Genomic DNA, 22212 nt, shown 5'->3' with positions numbered 1-22212 from the left:
ACAGAGCCAAATCAGCTGAAACGACTTACTGTTACACAAATACCCTTGACCAGCCAAAACAGTCCCCGAAAATGACTTTGCTCTTTGTTCAACCATATAAAACTATGCTGCATATTGAGAGGTAAAGTAACCCATGACAACAGAGGAAGGACAGTCAAGAGAGCATGAATCAGTATCCGCAACCAAGGAGTCTTGGTCCTTCGGGCTGATGGTGAGACAAAAGTCTAATCATGTGAATTGGATTTTGCATAGCTGGAAAGGATATCAAGTTGGTGGCGGAAGGAAAAACACCAGCTCTGTCAGAACCCATTTGTTGTTTCATTGGTCCATTTAACTCAGGGGTGCTCAAACATTTTCTACCAAGGGCCTCGTAGTGAAAAATGAAAGGATGCAAGGATACTTTGATATTCTGGAAGCCAACACATACATTCAAAAAAGTTTTTTTTTTAAAAACTGTATTTTTTTAGTTTTCTTTTCATAATATGACTTTATTCTCATAATATTTTGACTTTATTCCCAAATTATAACTTTTTGCCCACCCTACTTTTCCTAAATCGACAGTTATTTTGTTTTGTTTCCCATAATAGTGAAAAAACATGTCAACCCTGAGCTCATGACATATTTATTCCCATAAAATTATGCCTTTTTTTCCTCATTACAATATAAAATTATAACTGTTTTTCCCCACTGTTGCTATTTTGTTGCTAATGACCCAAATTTTGAATTAATTGTCTAAACATTATCACTGTCCCACTGCCTAACATTGAAAACATTGCAACTTAATTTGTAGTGTTGCTTTTCATACAATTACATTTTTTTCATTTTTTTTTGTTAGCGAACAATATTTTTCTCATATGTTGACATTATTCCTGTAAAATTACTGCTGCTTTTTCAATTTTTTTTCTTTTTTTTTTGTTAAATTATATTTTCAGAATGTGCCGTGAGCCTTAAATGGTCCCCGGATCGCACTTTGGACACCCCTGACTTACCTGTACCTTCTGATAATGAACTTACTACAGATAAATAAAAAGAAAACATTGACTACAATTAATCTGTACACAAAGACAACACATACGTGTAATCAGGAAAGATAAACTATTTAAAACCACACATAATAAAAAAGCAAACTACTGTTCTATTAAGAATGGCTGATGTGATTAAACGTCAATAATGAATTCCAAATACCTTGACAAATCTATGATCCGTTCCACGGGCTGGTCGAAGTCCGGGTTCTCCAATTAGGATGCTCGCATATACTTTAGCATCTAAACTTCACTCGGCCAGTGTGATATATTAATTAAGGCTTTGGATATGTGTTGCACTGGAGACAAGGCCTCAAAGCAAAGCAATTTAGCAGAGCTTCCAGGATTCCAACTTCGACCGGCTAAATCAATGATAGCTAGCTAGCATCGGGCAAGTATGCTGGTGATTCGATGATTGCATATCTACACTTCAGAGTGTTTTCTTCACTTTTCAGACAAACCACTACTTTAAAAAAAGTAAGTATATACATATATATCCGCGATGGCTAGAAGTCGCCAATCAAGACATAGAAAGTAAGGTGACGTAGAAACAGCTGTACTGGTGTTAGCCTTGGGCTAATTTAAAGCAAAATTCTTTGGCTTTAAATCCGTTTGGAGTCAACAGTTAGCCGGCGTTAGCTACTAGCCTGCTAGAATGCTAAGCCTTGCTAGTTCTGAAGCACTTCAACTTAGCGAAGATAATGACGCCGAGTTGCTTTAAGTTTGTATAAAAGTTCATAAAATGTCAAAATGTCTCAAGTCCATTCGGCCGACATTTTCTAAAGTGACGATAAGTTTTGAAAAGAATACAAAGTACGACCATGAAGCTATCAAGGAACCGTAGCGCGTCAGCTAACATTAGCTTCCCGTCGATTCGGAGGAGTAAGCGTCACCACATCGCCGCTCGACTCTTCGCTCCCAGGCACCCTTGAGCGTTAGTTCGGTCTTAGTCGAGTTGGGAAATCCATGAGAAGATTAGAAATCCTATTCGTCGAATTTCCTGTATTGTATCCCTTTTTCGCTTGGGTATTTCCACGGTAAGATCCGCTAGTCCAGTCCTTCCCTGACGCCACTGCCTGCCAGCTCGGGCAGTCGGACAGCCAATGGTGGGCTACGGTGGCTATCTCTTAGCATTAGCATGCTAGTCCTCGGAGGAGAGTCCTCCACGGCTTGGCAACAGGACAGGAAAAAGCTGGCACACTTAAGTTAGTTACTAGGCTACCACGATTAAAATGGCAACATCACAAATGTGACACGAGTACGTGTTTACACGACGCACACTTTATTCCATATGCAGCCGTTGCTCGCTCAGCATCAAATGATATTTCATGTCGACAATATGCCACTCTTCTGAACACGTAATCACGCAATGCAACTGTACTGCATGTCAACAAATAACACGTACAAGTACCGTATTATATCATTCATTTTCTACTTGGACATTTTACACCACCGTACATCAATTAGAAACAGCTAATTAACAATGAAAGAACATTTGTGAGGGATTGACGCTGTTTCAAAATTACTACAAGAACTGTAATAATATGTGACCTAAATTCGATGGTTGAATGGACGATAAATTGCGCCATCTTGTGGTATCTCAATGTAAGTTATTTTCTTTTATTATGATTTCTCTGTTATTATGTCTACTACATTGGGTAATACGAGTGTAAAGGGGACTATAGGGGTGTTATTTAATGTCAAAGGGGCTCTTATTATGTTAAAAAAACATATTTAGAAGGTTGTAAACAAGCTCTAACTAGAAAAGTATCTTACAATTTTTAAATGAGGAATCCTTCACAGTTTGGATCCAATTAACTATGGCAAACGAGGGGATTACTGTTTTGTTTTATTTTATTTTATTTTATTTTATTTTATTTTATTTTATTTTATTTTATTTTATTTTATTTTATTTTATTTTATTTTATTTTATTTTATTTTATTCAGAGCCTCACTTATAAAAAACACTACAAGGCTCTGTTTACTTCAAAAACCACAAAAGTGAGTTGACTAACTGACTTTTGCGACTCCAAATTGTCCATAGGTATGAATGTGAGTGTGAATGGTTGTTTGTCTATATGTGTCCTGTGATTGGCTGGCCACCAGTCCAGGGTGTTTGAATTAATTTCTGTACTTTTTAATGAGCACTATGAGTTGTTAGTGATGTCCGCAGGTCTGTTTATTGTATATGTACTTAAACAAAAGGAACATGCAGGATACAATAGTGTACAAGAGTGTATTTTTATTGATTATCGACAAAGTTTGATCGACGACTCAACATCTTGACATCCAAATCAAGAAGTCACCCATCATTTCACCACTGATGGTATGATATGTATCATTTTTAATATACAACGTAACGCTCAGCAACTGCACCAATGCTTCATTTTACTTTCACTTTCACTACCAAAATGTTTTGATTTGTATTTTCAGTGTGCACCAAACTGTGTATTAGCATCTGTATCATTTTTAGGATTTCCATTGCGCTTACAGTAAATTACAGAATTGAATTATATTCTGTTTTATTGTATTGTTTCAAGGTTAATCAAACGTTGTACATTTCATGCATCCAACCCCTTCATTTGCATACCCCAATACATCTGATTTCAGATCATCAAAACAAGCAAACGTAACGATTCTGGACTTCTTTTTCTTCTAAAGCTTTGTGTTTAGGTGTCAGACGTTGGCAGACGTTGATATTTAACTTGTGACATTTTGGCCTTGAATACGATCACGGTGCTGATCATGCCAATGACTGCCAGAACACATCCACCGATGAATACCAGGTTCAGGTTCAAATTCAGCGCTGGAGAAACAACAAGCAAAAAAACAAAATAATTATCATTTTGAGGCAAATGATAAATGTAAATTGGTATTCCGTATCGTACCTGTGCTTCCATCACTCTCTGCTGATCTCTTCAGACGCAGCGGCCCTTGAGAAACAAAGTGGTTGGCGCTCTGCTTGCCAACGTCTCGCTTTCTGTGATGGTGTTGTGGTTCTCGGCCTGGCCGCGTGGAGTTGATGCATCCCATGGAGCACCTGGTGGACTGCACGCCCGCCTCACACACCAGGACGGAACAGCTGATGTACACCTGAATGTAACGGTGGGCAAAACGTTGTCATCTGTTCATCTATCTGTCCAGTCCAGCATGCCTTGCTTTGTGGCTGCATGGCGGACCAGTGGTTAGCGTGCAGGCCACACAGACCTGAGTTTGATTCCACCCTCTGTGTGGAGTTTGCATGTTCGCCCCCGTGCATGTATGGGTTTTTTCCGGGTACTCCGGTTTCCTCCCACATTCCAAAAACATGCTATGTCTCTTATATTTGTTATATATGTTATGTCTCTTATATTTGTCTTAAATGTGTTTTTTTTTTCTCTTCTTATGTCGACTACTATATTGAACTAAAGGAGTGTAAAGGTGACTATAGGGGTGTTATTTTATGTCTCGAGGGCTTTAATAATGGTAGTGCTATAGAAGAAGAACACGAAAGGTTTTCTGTTTTCTGTATTTTCTATGCCGCTTGTCCTCATTAGGGTCATGGGGGTATGCTGGAGCCTATCCCAGCTGTCTTGGGGCGAGAGGCTGGGGTACACCCTGGACTGGTGGCCAGCCAATCACAGGGCACATATAGGCAAACAACCATTCACATTCATACCTATGGACAATTTGGAGTCGCTAATTAACCTAGCATGCACGAGTACCCGAGTACACTGTTTTTCGTATTTATATTTATATATATTTCTAATCAAATTGTAAGTATTTTTCACTTAAATTAAGCATTTTCAAGCAAAAAGAAGGCGAAAATTGAAACTTTTCGACATTCAGAAGACTCATTCAAAGCCGTGAAATGTAGTATTTTACACAGGAAGTACATTAGGAAAGCAGGAAGTGAACAAATGTAACAGTTAGTACCAGATGGAGGGTTAGGATTTAATAAGCTTTGCTTCTTCCTACTCCTTTCGGACATGTGGAACTGGGAACTGATTATGGGATGCACTCAATTGGAATCTGATGCATGTTCAAATGAAATTAAACCATTAGCATTACCATTAGCATTACCCGCAACAGACAAAAAGAACTCTCTAATGTGTGAGTCTGTTCTATATCCTAGCATCACATGAAATAATTTCCAGATTTTCTCGTAAGCACCGAGTCCGCTCACCTGATCGTAAAGTCCAATGAACTTGAAGGCCTCGAGGCTGAATCGGAATTCCCGCTTGTGAGCAGGAGTATGGATCTGAAGTGTTGGATCCAGCGGACATCTAATCAGAACACATCACAGATTTGTCAATGTCTTCTCGTAACTGTTGACTTTTGGTTTGATTTCCACTTCGGACACTCCGATGTCTTCCTTACCCGTTTTCAATGATGGTGTAGGTGGGGCGATAGTTCGGGTTGTCATACGGAGCCGCTGTGCATGATTCCACAAAGAGTTCCGTGTTGTTGATCGCGGAAGAGGCCTCTATTTTCATGTAAATCCTGCTTTTTAGGTCGTATTCCAGAGGGTAGAGCATCGGACTGATCATGGTTTTGAACCAAACGTTGGGGTAGAACTCAAACTGGTAGGTGAACGTGCCAAAGCCCTTTTCCCAAACGGTGATATTCTTTCTGTGTGCCGTGAAACTCTGCGTCACGTTCCCCCGCTTGGGATACTGGCAGCAGAAGTCCAGTTCCAGCCTGTTTTTCCTGGTGATGGTGTCGTGCGAGTTGTCCACACTGTTGATCTCGTTTTTAAAAATCAGATTGACATCGTCCTCCTGCGGAGTCAAAGGTGACAGGAGAGTGGTGCATGCAGCAAAGCATGCTGGGAAGTATTAGGTAAACATACGGAACGCTTACCTCCAGCTGAGTGCCGCAAGCGTTGAGGGGGATGACGGCAACGATGTGTGTGCTGTTGGAATGCCGTTGGAGGCTGCACTCAACGTTGGACGAATCGCTGAGGTGCAGCCGATCCAAATGTATCCCACGGAGGGAGCTTTTCCTCACTGCCACCGTCATATTGGACTCCCCGCATTCCACCGTCGTTTTGACTGAAAATGAAACATAAATACATGCAATTATTATTATTATTTTTAACCCGAAATGTTGGAGAATAAATGGAAGACGGTACATGAAGGGGACATGTTATGCTCATTATTCCAGCCTTTGGATTGAGTTGTGGACTAAAATAGATTAGATTAGAGGGTTAGGGGTTGTAGGTTTTGGTTATGGGTCATGGGTTATGGGTCATGGGTTATGGGCGGGTTCGGGTTAGGGTTACGGTTTGGGTTATGGGTTAGGGTTAGTAGAGGTAGGGTTCAGGTTAGGGTTAGCGTTATTGGTTAGGGTGGATTAGGATTAGGTTAGTAGGGTTAAGATTACGGTTTGGGTCATGGGTTAGGGTTAGTAGAGTTTGGGTTAGGGTTAAGGTTTATGGGCGATGGGTTATGGGTGGGTTTGGGTTAGGGTTAGGGTTAAGGTTTATGGGTCATGGGTTATGGGTGGGTTTGGGTTAAGGTTAGTAGGATTAAGGTTACGGTTTGGGTTATGGGTTAGGGTTTAGGTTAGGGTTTATGGGTCATGGGTCATGTGTTATGGGTGGGTTTGGGTTAGGGTTAGGGTTTGGGTTAGGGTTTGGGTTAGGGTTTGGGTTAGGGTTTGGGTTAGGGTTTGGGTTAGGGTTTGGGTTAGGGTTTGGGTTAGGGTTTGGGTCTGGGTTAAGGTTTATGGGTCATGGGTTATGGGTGGGTTTGGGTTAGGGTTAGGGTTAGGGTTAAGGTTTATGGGTCATGGGTTATGGGTGGGTTTGGGTTAGGGTTAAGGTTTATGGGTCATGGGTTATGGGTGGGTTTGGGTTAGGGTTAAGGTTTATGGGTCATGGGTTATGGGTGGGTTTGGGTTAGGGTTAGGGTTAAGGTTTATGGGTCATGGGTTATGGGTGGGTTTGGGTTAAGGTTAGTAGGATTAAGGTTACGGTTTGGGTTATGGGTTAGCGTTTAGGTTAGGGTTAAGGTTTATGGGTCATGGGTGGGTTTGGGTTAGGGTTAGTAGGATTAAGGTTACGGTTTGGGTTATGGGTTAGCGTTTAGGTTAGGGTTAAGGTTGAGTTTAGGGTTAGAGTTATGAGTTAGGGTTGTTTAGGATTAGGTTAGTAGGGTTAAGGTTACGGTTTGGGTTATGGGTTAGGGTTAGTAGAGTTAGGGTTAAGGTTTATGGGTCATGGGTTATGGGTGGGTTGGGGTTAGGGTTAAGGTTAGTAAGATTAAGGTTACGGTTTGGGTTATGGGTTAGGGTTTAGGTTAAGGTTGAGTTTAGGTTTTGAGTTATGGGTTAGGGTGGGTTAGTATTAGGTTAGTAGGGTTAAGGTTATGGTTTGGGTTATGGGTTAGGGTTAGTAGAGTAAGGGTTTGGTTTAGGGTTAAGGTTATGGGTTAGTGTTATGATTAGGTTAGTAGGATTAAGGTTACAGTTTGGGTTAGGGGTTAGGGTATCCTAAATGTAATCCCTCGTTAATCGCGGTTAACGTCAGCCCTGGAAAACCTGTTTACAATCTTCTAAATATGTTTTTATCCACATCATCTTGTTTTCTTTGACTATCTTTTGAGATAATATGAGTGTAAAAGTGACTATAGGGGTGTTATTTCATGTCTAGAGGGCTCTGATAATGTTATAAACCACACTGACAAGATTATAAACGGGTTTTCTATGCTACAACTACAAAAATATTCTATTTACAAAAGAGAAAAGAATCCTACTTTGCGGAAATTCACGCCTGGAACCAATGAACCGACATCAACGAGGGATTACTGGACAGTATTTGTATTCTCACTTGACTCACTTGTCTCTTTCCGAACGTCAAGCAGAACACACCTCATTTCAGACTGATAGACCCTCGTTCTGCACGGAATAGGGGAATCCAGGTAAATAATACTGTACTCTATAAAGTCAGCTTAATACCTTGAATTTGGAACGAGTAATTACTTACGGTGAGGGGGTGTTATAGTAATGGTAATAATAATAATAATGTGAGCGAGTTGTGGTTTGAGCGGACCTGTGGGATATATAAAGTACAACACTTTATCTTTTTACACATGTATGCACATCCATGCTACAAATGTGTTAACCCAAGACTCACCATGTGACCGATTCCACAGCAAAGCACAGTGGGTGGTATCCACCCACGTCACCGGGCCTGGGTGTCCATCTTAGGATAAACTCGTCATGTGTGTTTTTGTACTTCCTCATATCCTTTGGCCCACTCATAATAATGTTATCGATTCTGCATGAAAACAAAACAAATCATCTTTAATCCACCTCAATGGAAAATGTACTCATATTTGATACAATGGATGCAGTATACAGTACTTTCATTTTGTAGGTACTTCTAAATATACAAAATATACCATATACTACATTTAAACTACATTTCAGCTTTGTGATATAGGCAAAATTCTACTAAAGTGAGTATATTATATTTTCCCTATAATATTACAGATTCATTTAGTAAAAAGTATATATATATTTTTTATTTTATTAATATAAATTGTTTCAATTTCTGCTGTTGTTTTTTTCCCCCAACTACAATATTTTAGCTTTCCTCTTGTAAATGTTCTTCTTATCATTATGACTTCATTCCCGTAATATTTTGACTTTATTCTCTGATTTATCTAACCTCCCCCCCAAAACTGATTTTCCAAAAATTACAACTATATTTTGTCGTAATATTATGATTTTATTCCCGAAAAACTGCAACTTTTTCTCTCGTTAGGATATGATTTTTTTTTTCTTTTAATATTTTGACTTTATTCTCTTGAAATTTCAGTTTGTTTCCATTTCTGCTGTTGTTTTGTTCCCCAACTACAATATTTTAGCTTTCCTCTTGTAAATGTTCTTCTTATCATTATGACTTCATTCCCGTAATATTTTGACTTTATTCTCTGATTATTCTAACCTCCCCCCCAAAACTGATTTTCCAAAAATTACAACTATATTTTGTTGTAATATTACGAGTTTATTCCTGAAAAACTGCAACTTTTTCTCTTGTTAGGATATGATTTTTTTTTTCTTTTAATATTTTGACTTTATTCTCTTGAAATTTCAGTTTGTTTCCATTTCTGCTGTTGTTTTGTTCCCCAACTACAATATTTCAGCTTTCCTCTTGTAAATGTTCTTCTTATCATTATGACTTCATTCCCGTAATATTTTGACTTTATTCTCTGATTTATCTAACCTCCCCCCCAAAAAAAACTGATTTTCCAAAAATTACAACTATATTTTGTCATAATATTATGATTTTATTCCTGAAAAACTGCAACTTTTTCTCTCGTTGGGATATGATTTTTTTTTCTTCTAATATTTTGACTTTATTCTCTTAAAATTTCAGTTTGTTTCCATTTCTGCTGTCCAAATATCTCAGCTTTCTTGCTAAATTTCTTCTTGTAATATTTTGACTTTATTCCCATTATATATTCCCATTATAGGATTTTCCCCAACCTAGTTTTGCCAACATTACAACTCAATAATTATTTTAGTGAAATTATTTTTGTACTTTTGTATTTTTGTACATACTATTTTGACTGTATTTTTCCATTTTTTTATTTTTCTTGTTGAATTCTATTTTGAACCTGACGGTCCTTACTTACGTTGTATAGCTAGCTAGTGCTCTGACTCTGATCTCCACTTCTTTGTTGAGCTCTGCGTGGATGCGTTCTCCATTTCGTGGTGTCGGATAGACCAATGTCGGTAGGTAGAGGCCTTCTTGACATGAAGGTGCGGGGGGGTCCACTGAAAGTCAATTACAGATCCGTTGAAATGACATCGTAGTACCACATCCTCTGGTCTGTGTAGTTAGTTACGGTATTTGGGTATTTCCGGCTTTACTTTGCTCGTAAAGCAATATTCCAGAGCTACACGCATCAAATTGTTACATTATATCTTTTCATGGAGATAACTGAGTCGTTTAACTCTGCCGTATACATGAAGTACAAGTAAGACCCGACTTACCCAGGAAAGAAAACTGCAAAGGCAGTTTGCCAAGAGGTGGATTCCGGTTTTGCGACCATGGGTTTTGTGTTGTAGTCGTCCAGTGGGACCATTGGTGTGGGGTTGTAGTCGTCCAGTGGGACCATGGTTGTCTTGTTGTAGTCGTCCAGTGGGACCATGGTTGTCTTGTTGTAGTCGTCCAGTGGGACCATGGTTGTCTTGTTGTAGTCGTCCAGTGGGACCATGGTTGTCTTGTTGTAGTCGTCCAGTGGGACCATGGTTGTCTTGTTGTAGTCGTCCAGTGGGACCATTGGTGTGGGGTTGTAGTCGTCCAGTGGGACCATGGTTGTCTTGTTGTAGTCGTCCAGTGCGACCATGGTTGTCTTGTTGTAGTCGTCCAGTGCGACCATGGTTGTCTTGTTGTAGTCGTCCAGTGGGACCATTGGTGTGGGGTTGTAGTCGTCCAGTGGGACCATGGTTGTCGTGTTCTCGTCGTCCAGTGGGACAATGGTTGTCTTGTTGTTGTCGTCCAATGCGACCATGGTTGTCTTGTTGTAGTCGTCCAGTGGGACCATGGTTGTCGTGTTGTAGTCGTCCAATGCGACCATGGTTGTCTTGTTCTAGTCGTCCAGTGGGACCATGGTTGTCTTGTTGTAGTCGTCCAATGCGACCATGGTTGTCTTGTTCTAGTCGTCCAGTGGGACCATGGTTGTCTTGTTCTAGTCGTCCAGTGCGACCATTGGTATGGGGTTGTAGTCGTCCAATGCGACCATGGTTGTCGTGTTCTAGCCGTCCAGCGCGACCACGGTTGTCGTGGTGTAGGATTCCAGTGATGATACGGTGTACCTACAGTTGTCGAATACCCCAACCCTACATAAGGATTGACATAAACCCCTCTCTTTCTCCTAAAAGTGAGCGGCCCCCTGTAGGAATGCGATCCGTCACTGTAGAGAAGCGTGACGGGCTGCTGAGGAAAGTCCTCCACCACTAACTCAAATCCCAAAATTCTGGAATCATAATTTGTGTTGTTGTAACACAAAGTACACGTGTCCTGGAGGGTTTAAGAATATTTGCGGTTATTCCAAAGGCAAAGGGAATTTTTTTTTTTCGTCAGCAGATTTTGGACAAACCTCATCCAATTGAAAGCCGTGAGGCTGGGCGCAGGCGCTGCATTCTGTATTGTGTTGCAGTCCGTATCGGCATCGGACTCGGTCACCGTCAGGGTCAAAGGCCATCAGCTGATAGGTCCGTGGGCAGTTTTGAGGAACTCTTGAGAAAACAAATCAACATCTCTACTTTATAGCAAAATAAATGTTGATTTGACTTTTTATAGCAGAACCGTATCGTTCGTAAGAAGCATTGACCGTAAACTAAACATCCATTTTTTTTTCATGCTCATTACTGGTATTACTGGTTTGGGGTTTGAAATCTCAGCCTGAAGCTCTGTGTGTGGAGTTTGCATGTTTAAAAAAAACCTGTTGTTCTGGCGATCGAGTCTGGTGCTTGTGTATCTCAACGTTACAGTAACATTTGTGACACCTAGTGACCGCTGTAGAGTACTACGTACCATCACATCTAACCATTTGTATGCTTACAATGCTTCATTTAGGTATACAAATGCATATATTTTAGGTATAGTCCAGGGTGGATCTGCCTATCGTCAGCTGGGATAGGCTCCAGCTCACCTGGAACAGGTTATGTAAAAAAAAAAAAAAAAAAAAAAAAAAAATATATATATATATATATATATATATATATATATATATATATATATATATATATATATATATATATATATATATATATATATATATATATATATATATATATATATATATATATATATATATATATATATATATATATATATATATATATATAAATGGGGAAAAAAATATATGTATATGTGAAAGTTCTACCCGAATTAAAATAGAAATACGAAGCATTCGCAACATTCACAACACAAATAAAAATTGTGAATGTATAAATATAATATAATATAATATAATATAATATAATATAATATAATATAATATAATATAATATAATATAATATAATATAATATAATATAATATAATATAATATAATATAATATAATATAATATAATATAATATAATATAATATAATATAATATAATATAATATAGTACTACATTGGTCACTAGTTGTCAGTAATGCAGAGACACACAAGCACCAGACTTGATCGCCAGAACAACACGCTTTTATTGCAGGTTTGACGATCTCACAAATAACTCCAAAGACGGGCTCCTGTTGTGGCCGTAAACCCACGCCGCTAAAACTCAACACTGAACGCACTTCCTGTCCACCCCCGCCCCCATCTTCCCTTGCAAAGAATCCCATTTACAGCAGCACATGCTAGTCTTATTTATTAGTTTTATTACTCTTACCGAAGGAAAGGTAGCGTGCCGATAACTGGCGACGTGTTTGGCACTCCGGTATCAGATCTTATTCCCAAATCGATGGTGGTCAGTAGTCTCCAATTGGCAAGGTTGTTCCGGGTAGGAATCCAGCAACAGCTAGCTGACCTGAGGGATTTGGAAACAACACCCTTGAAATATTGCTGCTCCTGAAAGTAGACTGAGCATAATACATTAGCATTATTAGGGATGTCCGACGATTATCGGTACCGATATCAGCAAAAAATGCGATATCAGTTGATATCGGTATCAGATTTTTTTCCCGATCATGCTGTATATAATATATATGTGTTCATTCCACCACAGGAGATATATCATGTTACACATATCGGTATCGGCTGATATCGGTATCAAAAACTGAGAGTTGGACAATATCGGGATATTTATTTATATTTCATAAAAAAGCCAATATCGGACACCCCTAATTATTATTGTGTAATCAAGTAAGTAATGTTTATGTTAGGAGGGTCATACATTATCATCATCAGGGATGTCTGAATATTATCGGTACCGATATCAGCAAAAAATGCGATATCAGTTGATATCGGTATCAGATTTTTTCCCCCGATCATGCTGTATATAACATATATGTGTTCATTCCACCACAGGAGATATATCATGTTACACATATCGGTATCGGCTGATATCTGTATCAAAAACTGAGAGTTGGACAATATCGGGATATTTATTTATATTTCATAAAAAAGCCAATATCGGACACTTCTAATTATTATTGTGTAATTAAGTAAGTAATGTTTATGTTAGGAGGGTCATACATTATTATCATCATCAGGGATGTCTGAATATTATCGGTACCGATATCAGCAAAAAATGCGATATCAGTTGATATCGGTATCAGATTTTTTTTCCCGATCATGCTGTATATAACATATATGTGTTCATTCCACCACAGGAGATATATCATGTTACACATATCGGTATCGGCTGATATCGGTATCAAAAACTGAGAGTTGGACAATATCGGGATATTTATTTATATTTCATAAAAAAGCCAATATCGGACACTTCTAATTATTATTGTGTAATCAAGTAAGTAATGTTTATGTTAGGAGGGTCATACATTATCATCATCAGGGATGTCTGAATATTATCGGTACCGATATCAGCAAAAAATGCGATATCAGTTGATATCGGTATCAGATTTTTTTTCCCGATCATGCTGTATATAACATATATGTGTTCATTCCACCACAGGAGATACGTATATCATGTTACACATATCGGTATCGGCTGATATCGGTATCAAAAACTGAGAGTTGGACAATATCGGGATATTTATTTATATTTCATAAAAAAGCCAATATCGGACACCCCTAATTATTATTGTGTAATCAAGTAAGTAATGTTTATGTTAGGAGGGTCATACATTATCATCATTAGGGATGTCTGAATATTATCGGTACCGATATCAGCAAAAAATGCGATATTGGTTGATATCGGTATCAGATTTTTTTTCCCGATCATGCTGTATATAACATATATGTGTTCATTCCACCACAGGAGATATATCATGTTACACACATCGGTATCGGCTGATATCGGTATCAAAAACTGAGAGTTGGACAGTATCGGGATATTTATTTATATTTCATAAAAAAGCCAATATCGGACACCCCTAATTATTATTGTGTAATCAAGTAAGTAATGTTTATGTTAGGAGGGTCATACATTATCATCATCAGGGATGTCTGAATATTATCAGTACCGATATCAGCAAAAAATGCGATATCAGTTGATATCGGTATCAGATTTTTTTCCCGATCATGCTGTATATAACATATATGTGTTCATTCCACCACAGGAGATATATCATGTTACACATATCGGTATCGGCTGATATCGGTATCAAAAACTGAGAGTTGGACAGTATCGGGATATTTATTTATATTTCATAAAAAAAGCCAATATCGGACACCCCTAATTATTATTGTGTAATTAAGTAAGTAATGTTTATGTTAGGAGTGTCATACATTATCATCATCAGGGATGTCTGAATATTATCGGTACCGATATCAGCAAAAAATGCGATATCAGTTGATATCAGTATCAGATTTTTTTCCCGATCATGGAAACCGATATAAAAAAATGCTGTATAGAACACGTCTTCATTCCACCACTCATGTTACATATATGGGTGATATGGCTGATATCGGTATCAGAAATCGAGAGTTGGACAATACCGGCATATTGGTTTTCATTAAAAAAAAAAAAGCCGATATCAGACATCCCTAATTATTATTGTGTAATTAAGTAAGTAATGTTTATGTTAGGAGTGTCATACATTACCATTATCAGGGATGTCCGACAATTATCTGTACCGATATCAGCAAAAAATGTGATATCAGTTGATATCAGTATCAGATTTTTTTCCCGATCATGGAAACCGATATAAAAAAATGCTGTATAGAACACGTCTTCATTCCACCACTCATGTTACATATATGGGTGATATGGCTGATATCGGTATCAGAAATCGAGAGTTGGACAATACCGGGATATTGGTTTTCATAAAAAAAAAAAAAAGCCGATATCGGACATCCCTAATTATTATTGTGTAAATAAGTAAGTAATGTTTATGTTAGGAGTGTCATACATTCCATTATCAGGGATGTCCGACAATTATCTGTACCGATATCAGCAAAAAATGTGATATCAGTTGATATCAGTATCAGATTTTTTTTCCCGATCATGGAAACCGATATAAAAAAATGCTGTATAGAACACGTCTTCATTCCACCACTCATGTTACATATATGGGTGATATGGCTGATATCGGTATCAGAAATCGAGAGTTGGACAATACCGGGATATTGGTTTTCATTTTAAAAAAAGCCGATATCGGACATCCCTAATTATTATTGTGTAATTAAGTAAGTAATGTTTATGTTAGGAGTGTCATACATTACCATTATCAGGGATGTCCGACAATTATCAGTACCGATATCAGCAAAAAATGCGATATCAGTTGATATCAGTATCAGATTTTTTTCCCGATCATGGAAACCGATATAAAAAAATGCTGTATAGAACACGTCTTCATTCCACCACTCATGTTACATATATGGGTGATATGGCTGATATCGGTATCAGAAATCGAGAGTTGGACAATACCGGGATATTGGTTTTCATAAAAAAAAAAAAAGCCGATATCGGACATCCCTAATTATTATTGTGTAATTAAGTAAGTAATGTTTATGTTAGGAGTGTCATACATTACCATTATCAGGGATGTCTGTCAATTATCGGTACCGATATCAGCAAAAAATGCGATATCAGTTGATATCGGTATGTGATTTTTTTTCCGATTATGAAAACCGATATAAAAAATGCTGTATAGAACACACATGTGTTCATTCCACCACAGGAGATATATCATGTTCCACATATCGGTATCAGCTGATATCGGTATCAGACATTGACAGGAAGTACACACGTACCGCAGAGAGAAAGGTTTGTTGGAAGAGAGCCTTTTTGTGGTCACAGTCTGGGCCTCGCACCATTCCCTGTTATACACGGGGGAGTTGGTGCTGGAGTCCAGTACGCTTCTGTTGCTGGAGACATCCCACCCACAGGAACCGCTGTAACAGTACTTGGACTGGATGTGGCCACACCCATCGAAGGTGGATCTGTGGTGAATGGTCACCTGTGGAAAACCACAGGACCAAAGGACCAAAGAAAATTGTGTGAGAAAAATGTTTATATCATATAAATATAAAGTTCCTTCACACAATTACAAAGGATTTGCTTTCCGGGGCACGCAAAAACCTTTCATCAGAATAAATTAATATTATTAGGAAAAATAATGTCAATTTTAGTTGCATAAAGTTTTGATTTTTTTTATATGAAAATGTTTTTTAAAGTCGTAACATTATGCAAAATAAATAAAATAAAGTTGCAATTTTGGAAAAATTGGGTTGCAAAAAAATATATAATATTATGCCAAACAAGTAAAAATATTATGGGCATAAAGTCATTACAAAAATAAAAGTTATGCAAATTATTTTAAAATTAATTTTAAAATTGGGAAAAAATAAAAAATTATTTAAAAAAATTGAAAATAATTGAAAGAAATTGGAAAATATTATGCCAAACAAGTAAAAATATTATGGGAATAAAGACATTACAAAAGTAAAGTAAATTATTTTAAAATAAATTTTAAAATTGGGAGAAAAAAAAATGGGAAAAAAATAAAAAAAATATTTAAAAAATTGAAAGAAATTGAAAATAATTGAAAGAAATTGGAAAAAGAACAATTTGCAAAAGTCATACTAATTATGTGCTTTTTCACCTGCATCACAAACCAGAGATGCAATATTTTTTTAATCTTTTTTATCTTTCACCAGAATAAAATAATATTATTAAGAAAAATGATGTCAATTTTAGTTGCATAAAGTTTAGATTTTTTTTTTTTAATATGAATTTTTTTTTAAAGTCGTAACATTATGCAAAATAAAGTTGCAATTTTGGGAAAATTGGTTTGCAAAAAATATACAATATTATGCCAAACAAGTAAAAATATTATGGGAATAAAGCCATTACAAAAGTAAAAGTTATGTAAATTATTTTAAAATAAATTTTAAAATTGGGAAAAAATGGGAAAAAAATCAAAAAATATTTAAAAAATTGAAAGAAATTGAAAATAATTGAAAGAAATTGGAAAAAGAACAATTTGCAAAAGTCATACTAATAATGTGCTTTTTCACCTACATCACAAACCTGAGATGCAATATTTTTTTTAATCTTTTTTATCTTTCACCAGAATAAAATAATATTATTAAGAAAAATGATGTCAATTTTAGTTACATAAAGTTTAGATTTTTTTTTAAGTCGTAACATTATGCAAAATAAAGTTGCAATTTTGGGAAAATCGGTTCGCAAAAAAATATATAATATTATGCCAAACAAGTACAAAATATTATGGGAATAAAATCATTACAAAATAAAAGGTATGCAAATTATTTAAAAATACATTTTAAAATTAGGAAAAAATGGGAAAAAAATAATTTAAAAAAATTGAAGGAAATTGAAAATAATTTTAAAAAATGGGAAAAAGAGCAATTTGCAAAAGTTTTTTACTGAAACACATTAAAAAACATCACTCCTCATATTGTATAGCAATAAACAAATCAGCACAAAAAAAGTATGAATTTGTACTGTGTGCTTTCATAATGTATTTTTCATCCTAATTAAAGAATGCGTGTAGGATGAAATGACATTAAAATCCAATCACTCACTTCAAACGTCCCGTCTGGGTTTTTCCCTCCAGAGCTGAAGTAGCTGTGTCCTGCAAAGTAGTGCGATGCAGACGCCGGCGAGACCAGGACCAGGACCAGGACCAGCAGCAGCACCACCGGTGTGGAAAGCATGATGTCCCAGACTCACCTTCTCCCCGCCCAAGAAGGTGTGTTGTTGGTGTTCGCCTTCAGCATCTTTATATACTGCATCCACAAGTCCTGACCTCCCACAGAACCTGCATCACCAACTTTACTGGTAAGTCCAGTATCATTCATAACAATGGCTCAAACGGGTTTTGCTGAAAAAACACTTTTCTACTTCCCTGTCAAAATATTCAGGAGGAATTATTATTATTATTATTATTAGGTCACTTTTTTAAATCATGCTCTTTCTTTCAACGACATATCTACCCATTTATGTAGTTATTATTATATTTATTATCATCATTATGATGCATCTAGGTTGCACTGTGGTCGAGTGGTTAGCGCGCAGACCTCACAGCTAGGAGACCCGAGTTCAATTCCACCCTCGGCCATCTCTATGTAGAGTTTGCATGTTCTCCCCGTACATGCGTGGGTTTAGAACATTCTAAATATGATTTTTTACCATCATTAGAGCCCTGTAGACATGAAATAACACCCCTATGGTCAGCAAGTATATATTTTGATGTAGGATTCGATATTCATAAATGAAATACTTTTGTAGATATAGCATAGAAAACCTGTTTAGGACATTGTCAATACAACTTTTTATCATTATTAGAGCCCTGTAGACATGAAATAACACCCCTATGGTCAGCAAGTATATATTTTGATGTAGGATTCGATATTCATAAATGAAATATTTTTGTAGATATAGCATAGAAAACCTGTTTAGGACATTGTCAATACAACTTTTACCATTATTAGAGCCCTGTAGACATGAAATAACACCCCTATGGTCACTTTTATATTGTTATTATCCTTTATTAAAACACATTGCTCAACTGTAACGCACAGGCTACTGGATCACTGCATGGTCACAAGAGTCAGCAAATATATATTTTGATGTAGGATTCGATATTCATAAATGAAATATTTTTGTAGATATAGCGTAGAAAATCTGTTTAGGACATTGTCAATACAACTTTTACCATTATTAGAGCCCTGTAGACATGAAATAACACCCCTATGGTCAGCAAGTATATATTTTGATGTAGGATTCGATATTCATAAATGAAATATTTTTGTAGATATAGCGTAGAAAATCTGTTTAGGACATTGTCAATACAACTTTTACCATTATTAGAGCCCTGTAGACATGAAATAACACCCCTATGGTCACTTTTATATTGTTATTATTCTTTATTAAAACACATTGCTCAACTGTAACGCGCAGGCTACGGGATCACTGCATGGTCACAAGAGTCAGCCTCTGCTAGCGCAGCAAGAGCTAACAGAGCTAACTAGTTAGCATCTCCGATTTACTTATTTTAAACTTAAGAAAGTGTTTCAAACAGAGAGGGGTAGAAGGACAATATGAGAACCCCAAACTTTTACCACTTCCACATGGAATGGGAGGAGAGCTGCGTCACGTCGGACATGGAAAGTAACGTCATCTAATGTCATGTAACATGAGTGACACATGGTGGCCAGAATACTACATATAACTTATTTTTCAATATTTTTATTACTAATAATAGTCCAGAATTAACCACAAAATATCTAATTTTTGAATGAATTTGAAAAAAGTGAGAGCGAGTGAGGGAGGACATGAAGGACGTGTGGAGAGGGACGACTGTGGACATTTTGTGGACATTTTTCTGGGTGTCTCAAATGCAGTTTTCACCATAAACCCTGCGAAAAACGTGAATCTGGTGTCGTTATTTTCGAATATACTCGACAAAGTCTTCGAAAATGTCCGAGTGCAAGTTGAGGAAGTGAACTCGATATACGCCACATGCGTGTGTTTGTCATTTTTGTGCCGTGCAAAGTCGTACCGTACAAACAATCAAAGAATGTGCTTGACTATTGTCTTCATCGAATGAGGAGGGACTTTTCCAGGTTTGTTGTCTGAAGAAGCTTTAGCTAAGCAAACATTGTCCGACCAATAAGAATTGAGTGCATGTGCATGCATTGTGTTAGGGTTAGGGTTAGGGTTAGGGTTAGGGTTAGGGTTAGGGTTAGGGTTAGGGTTAGGGTTAGGGTTAGGGTTAGGGTTAGGGTTCACGCCTTTTGTCTCCAGCAGGGTAGACTACTGCAACCATCTTCTCACCGGGCTCTCTACATTTAGAATTTTGCTCCCGGAACCCTGACTAAAACCAGGAAATAAGACCACATTAGTCCACTACTTGGACCTCTATCCTGGTTAGCTGTCACTCAGAGGACAAACATGATTTTATACTTCTTTTCCCTGAAGCACGTTGAATCACCTTGTGTATAAACGGTGCTCTATAAATAAATGTGAAACGGGAACGTCAAAAACATCAAACAGATGTGGAATGTAGATAGTTAAAAAAAATAACACATAAAGGTCTTTGATTGACAAGCCAGTCAACAATAGTTTGAAAAGAATGGTCCAACATACTGAAAGAAAAACAAGAAAAGGTGAGATAAGAAAATGTGTTCATCTGGTACTGGCCGGGAACGATAGAAATAGAAATAGAAATAGAAATAGAAATAGAAATAGAAATAGAAATAGAAATAGAAATAGAAATAGAAATAGAAATAGAAATAGAAATAGAAATAGAAATAGAAATAGAAATAGAAATAGAAATAGAAATAGCCACAATGACATGGGGTGAAATAAAATTGGATTTTAATAATAATGACCGAAAAATCATTGAAAGGCATCGTCATCATCATCATCATCATCATCATCATCATCATCTGCAGACCAATGCTAATCAATAACCATTGACAAACATCCATGAGCATTTAAATATAGTATACGCAATACCGGTCAATACTATCCATCCATCCTTCCACCCATCCATCCATCAACCCATCCCATCCATTCTTCCACCCATCCATCCATCAACCCATCCTATCCATCCATCCACCCATCCTATCCATCCATCCTATCCATCTAACCATGCATCCATCCACCCATGCATCCATCCACCCATCAACCCATCCCATCCATCTATCCACCCATCCCATCTATCCATCCACCCATCCTATCCATCCATCCACCCATCAACCCATCCCATCCATCTATCCACCCATCCCATCTATCCATCCACCCATCCTATCCATCCATCCACCCATCAACCCATCCCATCCACCCATCCATCTGTCAACCTATCCACCCATCATCCACCCATCTATCAACCCATCCATCCATCCATCTATCTCTCAACCCATCCATCCGTCAACCCATCCACCCATCATCCACCCATCCATCCGTTGATGGATCAAACCATCCATCAACCCATCCACCCATCATCTACCCATCCATCCATCCATCAACCCATCCACCCATCATCTACCCATCCATCCATCCATCAACCCATCCACCCATCATCTACCCATCCATCCATCCATCCATCAACCCATCCACCCATCCATCCATCCACCCATCCATCAACCCATCCACCCATCATCCACCCATCCATCCATCCATCAACCCATCCACCCATCCATCTATCAACTCATCCACCCATCATCCACCCATCCATCCATCCATCCATCCATCAACCCATCCACCCATCATCCACCCATCCATCCATCAACCCATCCACCCATCCATCCATCCACCCACCCATCCATCCATCTATCATCCACTTATCCATCTATCCATCCACTCATCCATCTATCCATCCATCAACCTAGCCATCCACCCATCTATCTGTCAACCCATCCATCCATCCATCCATCCATCCATCATCCATCCATCCATCCATCCATCCAGCCATCCATGATTATCCATCTAATGTTTGCAACAGTTACTTTTATTGCAAATGTTGATCCGAAATGGAAGAGAACGTAAACATCAAGCTAGCAGGAGGGTTAGTGCCTGATTTTCTCCTTTTTCTGAAAAAGTAGGAATCGGTTGAACCTCATTTTCACTTTGGGATGGTTTCCCTCAGTCCAAAGCAAAAAGGTGTGGAAAGCACCTGAGGTGTTAGAAGATTTCCCACAAGGAAGTAAACGTTCACTTACCCAAATAATGAGCTTATCTGGATCAACATAACAAATATATGACGTCAGAGTTTTGATAAAGCCACAAAAGATTCCGTGCCTTCATTTGGGAGAGGCCGGCTTGACTTAAATATCGGATTTCACTTTCTGTCAGGTGGATGGACGACTCACATCTGCATGCCTTGGCCTTCATGTTCCATCAGCAATCTATTGGTTAATAACGTTGGTAGCAACATCTGTTTGATGGCTACGTGGACTGGCGACCGGTCCGGGTTCTACCGTACCCCTCATCTGGCTCCAAATCCGCTGGCACCGGCATTGAACAGGATTAGAGTCGGGTATCGTTTACATATTATCCGATACTGGCGGAGGCGGGGCACATGACTGGACTCCAGTTGCAAATTTAAGGA

General features: G+C 37.8%; 2 protein-coding genes across 10 annotated transcripts in view; both read right to left on the bottom strand.

The window, feature by feature from the left end:
- Positions 1–2388, bottom strand: part of ppfia1 (PTPRF interacting protein alpha 1) — a 38086-nt gene extending 35698 nt beyond the window's left edge. For 4 of the 8 annotated variants that reach the window (XM_058077388.1, XM_058077389.1, XM_058077393.1 and 1 more), the window contains exon 1: positions 1186–2388. The gene's annotated coding sequence lies outside the window, so the exon portion shown is untranslated. The remainder of the gene's footprint in view (positions 1–1185) is intronic. The other 4 variants (XM_058077394.1, XM_058077391.1, XM_058077396.1 and 1 more) reach the window with 1 other exon arrangement.
- Positions 2389–3176: 788 nt separating this feature from the next.
- On the bottom strand, positions 3177–17859 carry LOC131132106 (uncharacterized). Of its 2 annotated transcripts, XM_058077398.1 has the most exons (15): positions 17681–17859; positions 15884–16089; positions 12396–12533; positions 11117–11255; positions 10357–11037; positions 10008–10092; positions 9647–9788; positions 8140–8283; positions 7990–8055; positions 7843–7901; positions 5865–6055; positions 5382–5782; positions 5188–5287; positions 3911–4115; positions 3177–3828 (listed from the first exon to the last, which is right to left on the bottom strand). In XM_058077398.1, the coding sequence occupies exons 1-15, from the start codon at positions 17810–17812 to the stop codon at positions 3692–3694; spliced, it is 2826 nt and encodes a 941-aa protein (XP_057933381.1). In that variant the 5' UTR covers positions 17813–17859; the 3' UTR covers positions 3177–3691. The 2 variants fall into 2 exon arrangements, with proteins under 2 accessions (XP_057933381.1, XP_057933380.1); XM_058077397.1 differs by having other exon boundaries at positions 10008–11037.
- Positions 17860–22212: the final 4353 nt, after the last annotated feature.

Source organism: Doryrhamphus excisus, chromosome 7 (assembly GCF_030265055.1).
Source record: "Doryrhamphus excisus isolate RoL2022-K1 chromosome 7, RoL_Dexc_1.0, whole genome shotgun sequence".
NCBI lineage: Eukaryota > Metazoa > Chordata > Actinopteri > Syngnathiformes > Syngnathidae > Doryrhamphus > Doryrhamphus excisus.
Note: the sequence above shows the minus strand (reverse complement) of the source record. Positions and strands in the feature narration are given on the sequence as shown.

What these genes read in the sequence shown, in the direction of transcription:
- LOC131132106 (XM_058077397.1), bottom strand. Translation starts at nt 17,812, where the DNA reads ATGCTTTCCACACCGGTGGTGCTGCTGCTGGTCCTGGTCCTGGTCCTG. An exon ending in GCACTAGCTAGCTATACAAC is followed by an intron (nt 8,284 to 9,646) that starts GTAAGTAAGGAC and finishes GTTTTCATGCAG; the next exon opens with AATCGATAACATTATTATGA. An exon ending in TACACCATCATTGAAAACGG is followed by an intron (nt 5,288 to 5,381) that starts GTAAGGAAGACA and finishes TGTTCTGATTAG; the next exon opens with ATGTCCGCTGGATCCAACAC.